The sequence below is a fragment of the Armigeres subalbatus genome, chromosome 1 (assembly GCF_024139115.2).
Source record: "Armigeres subalbatus isolate Guangzhou_Male chromosome 1, GZ_Asu_2, whole genome shotgun sequence".
Taxonomy (NCBI): domain Eukaryota; kingdom Metazoa; phylum Arthropoda; class Insecta; order Diptera; family Culicidae; genus Armigeres; species Armigeres subalbatus.
In genome coordinates this window covers 11,131,196-11,141,820 of record NC_085139.1, presented here as the reverse complement: position 1 = coordinate 11,141,820, position 10,625 = coordinate 11,131,196, and the positions used below count along the sequence as shown (strand labels likewise).

At 43.9% G+C, this 10,625-nt stretch overlaps 1 protein-coding gene across 1 annotated transcript; it reads right to left on the bottom strand.

Moving 5' to 3' along the window:
- Positions 1–5,389: 5,389 nt before the first annotated feature.
- LOC134221702 (phenoloxidase-activating factor 3-like) lies at positions 5,390–7,713 on the bottom strand. Its single transcript, XM_062700889.1, has 4 exons — positions 6,721–7,713; positions 6,236–6,659; positions 5,955–6,169; positions 5,390–5,888 (listed from the first exon to the last, which is right to left on the bottom strand). Exons 1-4 carry the CDS (start codon positions 7,595–7,597, stop codon positions 5,464–5,466), a joined length of 1,941 nt encoding a protein of 646 aa, XP_062556873.1. The 5' UTR covers positions 7,598–7,713; the 3' UTR covers positions 5,390–5,463.
- Positions 7,714–10,625: the final 2,912 nt, after the last annotated feature.

The window sequence follows — 10,625 nt, the reverse complement described above, 5'->3', positions numbered from 1 at the left end:
TTTCTAACACTGAACTCAAGACAAACACTGATCTCGGAATGCAGTCATGGAAAGAACTTACCAGGCTCTAGAACATCAATCTTGCATCAAAATCGTAAAATAATCATTAGCAACATTATACGCAACTCTTTGCTTACTTTTCCCAACTTTTTGTTTACATTTTCTAACACTGAACTCAAATCAAACACTGATCTTGGAATGTACTCATGGATAAAACTTACCAGGCTCTAGAACATCAATATTGCATCAAAATCAGAAAACAATCATTAACAACATTCTACGCAACTCTTTGCTTACTTTTTTCTGTTTGTTTACATTTCTAACACCGAACTCAAGACAAACAGTGATCTCGGAATGCAGTCATGGATAGAACTTACCAGGCTCCAGAACATTATTCTTGCATCGAAATTAGAAAACAATCATTAACAACATTCTATGCAATTCTTTGCTTACTTTTTCCCACTCTTTGTTTACATTTTCTAAAACTGAACTCAAGACAAACACTGATCTCGGAATGCAGTCATGGATAGAACTTACCAGGCTCTAGAACAACAATCTTGCATAAAAATCAGAAAACAATCATTAACAACATTATACGCAACTCTTTGCTTATTTTTTTCTACTGTTTGTTCACATTTTCTAACAACGAACTCAAGACAAACACTGATTTCGGAATGCAGTCATGGATAGAACTTACCAAGCTCTAGAACATTAATCTTGCATCAAAATCAGAAAACAATCATTAACAATATTCTACGCAACTCTTTGTTTACTTATTCTCACTATTTGTTTACATGTTCTTACTCTGAATACAAGTCAAGCGCTGATCTCAAACATGCCATCATGGAAGAGGTTACCAAGCTTAGAGATACCCTCTCGGGGGAATTATTGTTTACCCTCTCGGGGGAATTCTTGTGTACCCTCTCGGGGGAATGATTGTTTACCCTATCAGGGATACCCTCTCGGGGGAATTATTGTTTACCCTCTCGGGGGAATTCTTATGTACCCTCTCAGGGGAATGATTGTTAACCCTTTCAGGGATACCCTCTCGGGGGAATGATTGTTCACCCTATCAGAAACCGTCTCTAAAAATAATTTGATTAATTATTATTATTTATTCAGACTAAGGCCGAAGTGGCCTGTGCGGTATATAAGAGTCTTCTCCATTCGGCTCGGTCCATGGCTACACGTCGCCAACCACGCAGTCTACGGAGGGTCCGCAAGTCATCTTCCACCTGATCGATCCACCTTGCCCGCTGCGCACCTCGCCTTCTTGAGCCCGTCGGATCGTTGTCGAGAACCATTTTCACCGGGTTACTGTCCGACATTCTGGCTACGTGCCCGGCCCATCGCAGTCGTCCGATTTTCGCGGTGTGAACGATGGATGGTTCTCCCAACAGCTGATGCAAATCGTGGTTCATTCGCCTCCTCCACGTACCGTCCGCCATCTGCACCCCACCATAGATGGTACGCAGCACTTTCCTTTCGAAAACTCCAAGTGCGCGTTGGTCCTCCACGAGCATCGTCCAGGTCTCGTGTCCGTAGAGGACTACCGGTCTAATTAGCGTTTTGTAGATTGTCAGTTTGGTACGGCGGCGAACTCTATTCGATCGGAGCGTCTTGCGGAGTCCAAAGTACGTACGATTTCCAGATTTCAGTCTGATGTAGGCTTCCTCCATCTTCTCAAAGTTACGTGCCATAATATCTATGTCGTCGGCGAAACCAAATAGCTGGACGGACTTATTGAAAATTGTACCACTCGTGTTAATCCCTGCTCTTCGTATTACCCCTTCCAAAGCGATGTTGAATAGCAAACACAAAAGACCATCACCTTGCCGTAACCCTCTGCGGGTTTCGAAGGGACTCGAGAATGCCCCTGAAACTCGAACTACGCACATCACCCGATCCATCGTCGCTTTGATCAACCGTGTCAGTTTATCCGGAAAACCGTGTTCGTGCATTAGCTGCCATAGCTGGTCCCGATCGATCGTATCATATGCGGCTTTGAAGTCGATGAATAGATGATGTGCACGTTGTATTCGCGGCATTTCTGCAGTACTTGGCGAATGGCGAACACCTGGTCCGTGGTGGAGCGTTCGCCCATAAAACCCACCTGGTACTGCCCCACGAACTCCCTTGCAGTTGCTGCTAGTCGACGGCATAAAATTTGGGAGAGTACCATGTAGGCGGCGTTCAGCAATGTGATTGCGCGGTAGTTGCTACAATCCAGCTTATCGCCCTTTTTGTAGATGGGACACACGACACCTTCCATCCACTCCTGCGGCAAAACTTCCTCCTCCCAAATCTTGGTAATGACCCAGTGCAGCGCTCTAGCCAGTGCCTCACCACCGTGTTTAAATAGCTCTCCTGGTAGTTGGTCAACCCCAGGGGCTTTGTTGTTCTTCAGCCGGCCAATCTCCTCCTGGATTTCCTGGAGATCCGGAGCCGGTAGAATTATGTCCTGCGCGCGTTCTCCCAGGTCCATCACCATACCGCCATCTTCGTCTGCCACATCGCCATTCAGGTGTTCTTCGTAGTGCTGCCGCCACCTTTGGATCACCTCACGCTCGTTCGTAAGAAGGTTCCCGTTTATGTCCTTACACATATCAGGCTGTGGCACGTGGCCCTTACGTGAACGGTTTAACTTCTCATAGAACTTTCGTGTGTTATTAGCGCGGTACAGTTGCTCCGTTTCTTCACGGTCTCGATCTTCCTGCTGGCGCTTTTCCTCCGGAAAATCGAGTTTTGTCTGTTCCGCGCCTGTTTATATCGTGCCTCGTTCGCCCTCGTGCGGTGTTGCAGCAATCTCGCCCATGCTGCATTCTTCTCTTCCACTAACTGCTCACATTCGCCGTCATACCAGTCGTTTCTCTGATCCGGGGCACCGTGCCAAGTGCAGCGGTTGCGGTGCTACCAATGGCGGATCGAATATTTCTCCAACCATCTTAAATAGAAGCTGCGCCTCGCTGCTCTTCCTTTGGAAGTGCCACTTTCAGCTGCTGTGTATAGTCTTGGGCTAGTCTGCCATCTTGTTTTAGTCCAATGTTTAGCTGCGGCGTTCGACTTCGACGAGAGTTTAGAGCGCATCCATACCGCAACGAGGTAGTGGCCGGATTCAATATTCGCACTGCGGTAAGTGCGGACATTCGTGATGTCGGAGAAGAATTTACCGTCGATTAGAACGTGATCGATTTGGTTTTCCGTTTCTTGGTTAGGTGATCTCCATGTGGCCTTGTGGATATTTTAGCGGGGAAAGAAGGTGCTTCGGACTACCATTCCGCGGGAGGCTGCGAAGTTTATGCATCGTTGGCCGTTGTCATTCGATACGGTGTGCAGACTATCCGGTCCGATGACCGGTCTATACATTTCCTCCCTTCCTACCTGTGCGTTCATGTCACCGATGACGATTTTAACGTCCCGCAGTGGGCATCCATCGTATGTCTGCTCCAGTTGTGCGTAGAACGCTTCTTTCTCGTCGTCGGGTCTCCCTTCGTGTGGGCAGTGCACGTTGATGATGCTATAGTTTGATTAAACAAATTAAAAGAATTCTATTTCACAAACAAACATCATAATTATCACATTTTTTTCGAGTGTAATAGAATTTTTGTTTTCAAATTTTCTCACGGTTTACAGTATCACAGAGCGCACTTTCACTTTTTTTTTGTTGTAATAGAATACAAATATATATATTTTTTTATGAGTGTCACTTTTGCTTTTGCATTATATTTTTTCCTGAGTGTACCAGTGATGAATGACGTTTAGCGCACGCACACTAATGTTCGTGATGTGTTTACCTTACCTTTTTTCCACAACCTCAAACCGACACATTTGGATGTGATAATCTCAACACCCAACTCTTTTTTTTCACCAAAACAAACGCGGTTTTAATTTTTTTTTCGCGAAAGACCGAGCTCATTTAATTGGAAGCGTCACATTTGTCACAACAAACCGACTTGGCCAATGTCGTGTTCGGAGGAGACGGCCTCACCCGAATCAGCCGTCTCCAGCTGCTGCTCGATCCGCAGCAGCTCGGAAGCATTACTTCTTCCCGCGAAATACATCACAAAACTGAAGCTGACTCCGCTCATCTGTCACTCACACATCTGGCACTCGTGTCCAATGTATATGTCCTCTTATTCTGTTTATATTTATATTATCAATACCCGTCTCAATAGACCTGTGCAGGAGCTCATGAAATTCACTCACCCGATGGATTTTGACATTTGAGCGGGTCGTCTTCTCGAACAAAAGTTCATTTTGCGTTCATTATGCGACCCGCTCAAATGTCATAATTTCTTGGGGGAGTTCATTTTGCGTTAGTCTATCCCTACAATTATCAAGTGTCATCGACAAATACAGATTGAAGATTTCCTCAAGTTACGCTTTTAGCAGATGCATGTTCCACAATAGAGTGGCATAGTAACTTCAATGTTCATCGAAATTTTGTGAGCATTTTCCATTCTCCGAAACCTGTCTCTGTTCTAACGAAAGAAAAAGAGAAAGAAGAATGTTTGTCGAAGACTATTCCGTTACATGAGTTGTAATATCTAAACACCGAAAAGATTTTAAAAAAATTAAAAGCTGTTACAAAGAGTTCGAAAACAGAAATTCAAGGATCCATAATTACGGACAGTATGAATTTTGTTTTATTGAGGGCTATTTCCAAAGGTTTTTACATATCAATGAATTCGTTCACTACACCTAAATAGCTACCTAAAGTCCTACATAAGAGGCCTCTAGTCTTACACTGCGGCGCGTTCTTACTGTTGCAATAAAATACGATCATCTGCAAGTGATTACGGCTGACGTTCGCCGTTGACATCGGTGCGGTGCTGCGTTTGGTTTCCGGGTGGAACAGGTTGATGTCTGTGGCTATTTGTTGTTGTTGCTTTTCAGTTTGAGTCACCTCATGCTCCAGGGTGTTGGTCGAGATTTTGATGATAGAGGGAGTGGGTTCGACAACTCATCATTTTGTGTGATTTTATGTTCTCCTCCATCATTCTTTCTTCTTTTTCTATTTAGTCACTTTGTGAACCAAAAGATGACACAGTTCATTAGTTGATTAGAGTCTAAGATTCTAGATTTAGTAAAAATGTTATTGACTATTGCATACAGCCGGAACATTGTGAGAATTCCTATGAACTAGTAGCTAACAAGAACGACTGTATAGGGATTTTTATCAAAACTTATTTCATTGCTATATTATTATAGGTTAGATTATTTAATTGATCTGGGAAAGTATTAAATCTCTATCGAAGACATTGTTGTTGTATTTCTTCCTAGTAAATCATTTGGGATTGATTTGGATTCAGTCGTACCGTTGGCCTTCTTTTTTAGGTTGGAAATGAAATGATTGGAAATGGTTGGAAATGATGAAGATAAAGAAAACTTTTGAAAGCATTATCTCATAGGCATTTTTACGTATTTTATTACTAATTATTGCTTCAACCCAAATACCGTTTCCTACTTTTGAATGTTCTCCAGAATCCAGTCCACGTACAGCGCCACCCGGATGTACGTCTTTGCAATGGTTTGCGCGATCGTGCAGTTGCTCGGTCCCATCATCGACAGGCCGTACTGAACGGCGCGCATAACCGATCCCTGCTGCACCATCGCCACCAGTGGCGCCCCAATGTGCGGCGAGCAGATGTAGTTGGGTCCCTGCGCCAGGGCGCAGAACATCTTGTCCGTCACCCACGGCGTGTAGCCGTAGTCCTCGAAGCGTTCCTCACATTCCTCGCGCTCGGTGAAGACCGATCGCGTTTTGTACAGCTCCTGCGTGTACTGGTTGTTGGTGTTGGTGATCTCGAACATCGAGAGGACGAAATCGTTGGGGAGGTGGTTTCGGAGGTCCTCGCGAATCGGAAGGCAGACCGGCTGGATGTTGTCTGGAAGTGAGTGGAATATTTCCAATTGAAGTGAAGTATTGGAGGAATTTATTGCAGTTGACCTACCAGAAAATTGAACCTTGTCGACCATTCGTACCAAAGCAAAATCATTGCCACGGAAAGGTTTTCCGGCCTGCGGATGGATTGTGAATGGTAAAACGGCTTTAACTTCAACTGGAGCTGGAGCACATTCCTGCACTGACTGGCGCGTTTTTGGATCTGTGAAAGTGTCACAATCTCTTTGGGTATTCACAGTGTGTTCTCCAAGTCGAACATAATCACTGAAATTAGAAAAAAAAAACATAAATTCAGTCGGAGTCAGCAATAAAAACATCAAATTGACTCACAGATCCTTGCGCTCCTTGGATCTCACACAAGCGGCTGAAGTCAGTACGTAACGGTTGTTGATCAACGATCCGGTGCAGTACGGATCATTGTCGGGAGTGGCCTTGCTGGATCGCACCATTGCAATCCATGGGAACTCGAGCACTCCTGCCCTGCCGGCGGTCGTCGTTGGTTGTGCTCGCTTAGCAACCCCACATTCTCGGGGTAGGAGAATGGCATTGCGATGAATGGGAATTCGCTCCACTTCTTTGGGATCGCAACATATGCTGCGACGTATTCCTCGAAGTTCGCACACCCGCGTGCTCAGTTCTTTGGCGATTTCCTTGGTCAGTAATGGAGACTTCAGTTCATCGAAGAGGTTTCGGCACTGCTGCACTGGGACGCAGTTTCCGTTCGACTGTCCAGCGACAGAACATGGGACGATTTCTAGATGGGAAGAATGATTCTATTAGGAAAGACTCTCAAATCATTACAAGGAGATACTCACTCTCAATACCATATTCGTTACTGAAATCCGTATTTGTAACACCTTCAATCCAGTCCAAGTATGATGTCACCTTGGTAAATACGGTGTACGTAGTTGCAAGACATCGCTCTTCGCCTTCTTTGGCTTTGGTGAACGATACGATGCCTCCCAAGTACCATGCGTCACCTCGTTCAAAGACAATGCCACCACCGCTATCTCCATTACAGGCTGATGTCCCATTCGTGTATCCCGCGCAGAAGACCTTATTCGTCAACACCCTGCCGTACAATTCCGGTTCCTTACGCTTACATTCGATTTCCTCAATCACTGGCAACTTCGCAAGCTTCAGAGTAGTAGATTTAATATCGTTCTCGGTGAATCCCCAACCTACGACGGCTCCAATCTTACCAGGCTCTAGACTAGTCCTTTCACTCATGCAAACCGGTAGAATAGATTCACTGAACGGAACCGGACTTTCCAGTTCGAGCAACGCAATGTCGTCTTTCAAATCTTGCAACGAGAACCCGGGATGCCGGTGAATCTTCTGTACGTTGAAAACCTTTCCATCAGGTGACCCAACGGCATTCACTCCCAACTGCACCGACAGTTGAACCTTCTTGTTCGGCTTTTCCGCGTCCATCGTACAGTGGGCGGCAGTCACCACGAACCTCTCGCTGACCAGCGATCCACCGCAAACATACTCCGGCTTTCCTTGGGCGGTGTGTTGCCGAACCGCAGCATGCCATGGCCATTCGCTGATCTTGGCGTCCACACCGTTGACGATCAACAGCGTATTGGCATTCTTGGGAATGCCGCACTGGAACTGAGCGTTCGTGAATACCTCCGCTGCGGATGCGATCCCCACGAAGAGAACCACCGCACCTACAATTCTAATCATTATCACTGAGTTAAGTCTTTGCGACCGATTTAGGTGACCGACCGATCACAACTGGCATCTGCAGCGCATTTCGGGATCAATCCCAGACCGGGCCGCGATCACAGCACCGCAAAGAGATCGATGAGACTGGCGCGCGGTGTTGTTGTTTGTACTCAACCGGTTTCAGTAACTTCCTGACGCTGCGTCTTTCTTCCATATTTAATAGTTGGGCAGTGATAATCATTGCACGATTGGGTGAGTCTGAGCGGCACAGGGTGGGGAATTTCCAGCAATGATAATTGTTTGTTGAGAAGAGGGAAGTGGCGTGAAACAAGAATGTAAATCCAAAGTGGGGAATCCCAACCAAGCGTGGTAAAATAAGTTGAAAGAGTGGACAACCGTTGGCACAGCAAAAACGGTTCTAGAGATAGAATTGCGGTTTGTTTTTCACATAGTTAATAGTGGTGAAACGAATTCGAAAATAATGTTTTTGTTTGCTTTGCAGCAGGTCAATGTTGTTTGATAGATGATAGAATTTTAGAATGCTACATTCTGATTAGAAAAGTGTGGCTTACGTATACCTTTTATGTTTCAAATGATGTGCTTGTTGTTTGTTTCGAAGTTAACAAATTTAACAGATTTTAATTTTATGGTATTTGAATAAAACTTTATTAGTACAGAATGACAAACCAATTGAGTTTTCCATCCATGTAATTAATTGTAACAGCCATTCATTGAAAAATTTGTATGGTAGGAGAAAGACAGACACATGAATTAGAGCCCTGCTCAAATGAAAAGTACTCTAGGGATATAGCAGGTGTTTCCATTCGTATCAGTGAATGTCCTATATGCAGTTACTCTTATACATAAAAATTAAAATCGTTTTTTTTTATCAGATTTTCCATGTACGAATCAAACCGCGAGTTAAAACATTTCTTGTAAACCTATAGTGCATTTGAATATGGGTTTTCCGCTCTGAATATCCCAAAAATTACCAACACGGGGCACGTTGGTCATCTATGATCAGCGCAGTCGCAAAATTTGCATAACAACTTAATTTGTCGGGTGAATTTTGAGATGAAATTGGTGAATTTTCTCGCTGGGGGATTCACCTGATATAAAACTTTCATTTTGCAATATTTTTCAGGTGCTGCTTCTTCTTCTTCTTCTTCTTCTTCTTCTTGGCATTACATCCCCACACTGGGACAGAGCCGCCTCGCAGCTTAATGTTCATTAAGCACTTCCACAGTTATTAACTGCGAGGTTTCTAAGCCAGGTTACCATTTTTGCATTCATATATCGAGGCTAGCACGGGAAGTCGAAACAACAACAGGGAAGTCGAAACAATTTCCAATCCGAAAATTGCCTAGATCGGCACCGGGAAGCGAACCCAGCCACCTTCAGCATGGTCTTGCTTTGTAACCGCGCGTCTTACCGCACGGCTAAGGAGGGACCCGTGCTTCTTAATTAGGTCAAATAAACTGCCACGAAAAATGAATCACAACTCATAGCATTAGCATAGCATTAGCATAGCATTAGCATAGCATTAGCATAGCATTAGCATAGCATTAGCATAGCATTAGCATAGCATTAGCATAGCATTAGCATAGCATTAGCATAGCATTAGCATAGCATTAGCATAGCATTAGCATAGCATTAGCATAGCATTAGCATAGCATTAGCATAGCATTAGCATAGCATTAGCATAGCATTAGCATAGCATTAGCATAGCATTAGCATAGCATTAGCATAGCATTAGCATAGCATTAGCATAGTATTAGCATAGCATTAGCATAGCATTAGTATAGCATTAGCATAGCATTAGCATAGCATTAGCATAGCATTAGCATAGCATTAGCATAGCATTAGCATAGCATTAGCATAGCATTAGCATAGCATTAGCATAGCATTAGCATAGCATTAGCATAGCATTAGCATAGCATTAGCATAGCATTAGCATAGCATTAGCATAGCATTAGCATAGCATTAGCATAGCATTAGCATAGCATTAGCATAGCATTAGCATAGCATTCTTCAAAGATTTTGTCGTCCATTACAAGTACAGGTTCAGAGTCAGGCCAAGCCCGCTAGAGGTGTGCGCCGGTCCGAAATTCGGCTGCGGTGGCGTTTGTCAAATTTTTTGTCGGCGGCACCTGGGTTGTCGGCGTCACGCCAAAAGCCGTTTTAGCCGGCGGCAGCGGCGGCGTGAATCGGCGTGGTGATTTTTATTACGTTTTTGCCTTTCTCGTATACAAAGTATACGTAAAGGCTATAGCATTACTCCAAAACCGAACTTTTGATAGAAGGCTCGGAGACCCATAGTGTTATATATACCAATCGACCAAGGTCGACGAATTGAGGTGATGTCTGTATGTGTGTGTGTGTGTACAAAAATGTACTTTGGTACTTTGGTACTTAGCATTATTCGATTTGCTCGCAACAAGTTGCAGTCGACGCGGATTGCGGTCTAGTTGTTTCCTATTGAAAATTGGCCCGATCGGTCATTGCGTTCCAAAGTTATTGAAAAAAACATTGATTTTCTGCCAAGGGTCCCACCGCAAATGCATATGATTTGATGGAAAAAGTAAAATCTATCCCCCTAAAGTGCTATTTCGACCTCTCTTATGTGTTTTTCTTATTATTTTAATGCGCGAGAAAGGCACCACCAACGCTAGGTGGATCTGGGTTTTTTAGGATTTACTATTGCTTTTTTTCGGGATATTCCAAGACAAATCTAATGAGTCTTGGCATATAAAGTTTTTCCAAAATTTTCATTTGGAAAATATTTTTGGATTATCCACAATAACTTTGAAATTTCCAACAAAAGCTCTTTGAAATCCCCAAAAAAAAATCGGAATTTTAGCAAGAAATTCGTCGGAATTTACATGAGAAATTCGTTAAATGTCTTGGCTTTGCATATGCACAGCATATGTTTGTCCGAAATGGTCGTTTGACAGAATGGGCCCAATGTCAATTACTGAATGGATAATATGGTAAAAATGTCTTCCCCCAAATGACCAAATGACATTTACGGCGAAACAGCCCTTTG

Bases quoted from the DNA above. Each gene is read 5' to 3' on its own strand.
- LOC134221702 (XM_062700889.1), bottom strand. From the start codon at position 7,597: ATGATTAGAATTGTAGGTGCGGTGGTTCTCTTCGTGGGGATCGCATCC. The intron at 6,660-6,720 runs GTGAGTATCTCC...CTTCCCATCTAG, and splicing joins TAACGAATATGGTATTGAGA to AAATCGTCCCATGTTCTGTC. The intron at 5,889-5,954 runs GTAGGTCAACTG...ACTCACTTCCAG, and splicing joins CGACAAGGTTCAATTTTCTG to ACAACATCCAGCCGGTCTGC.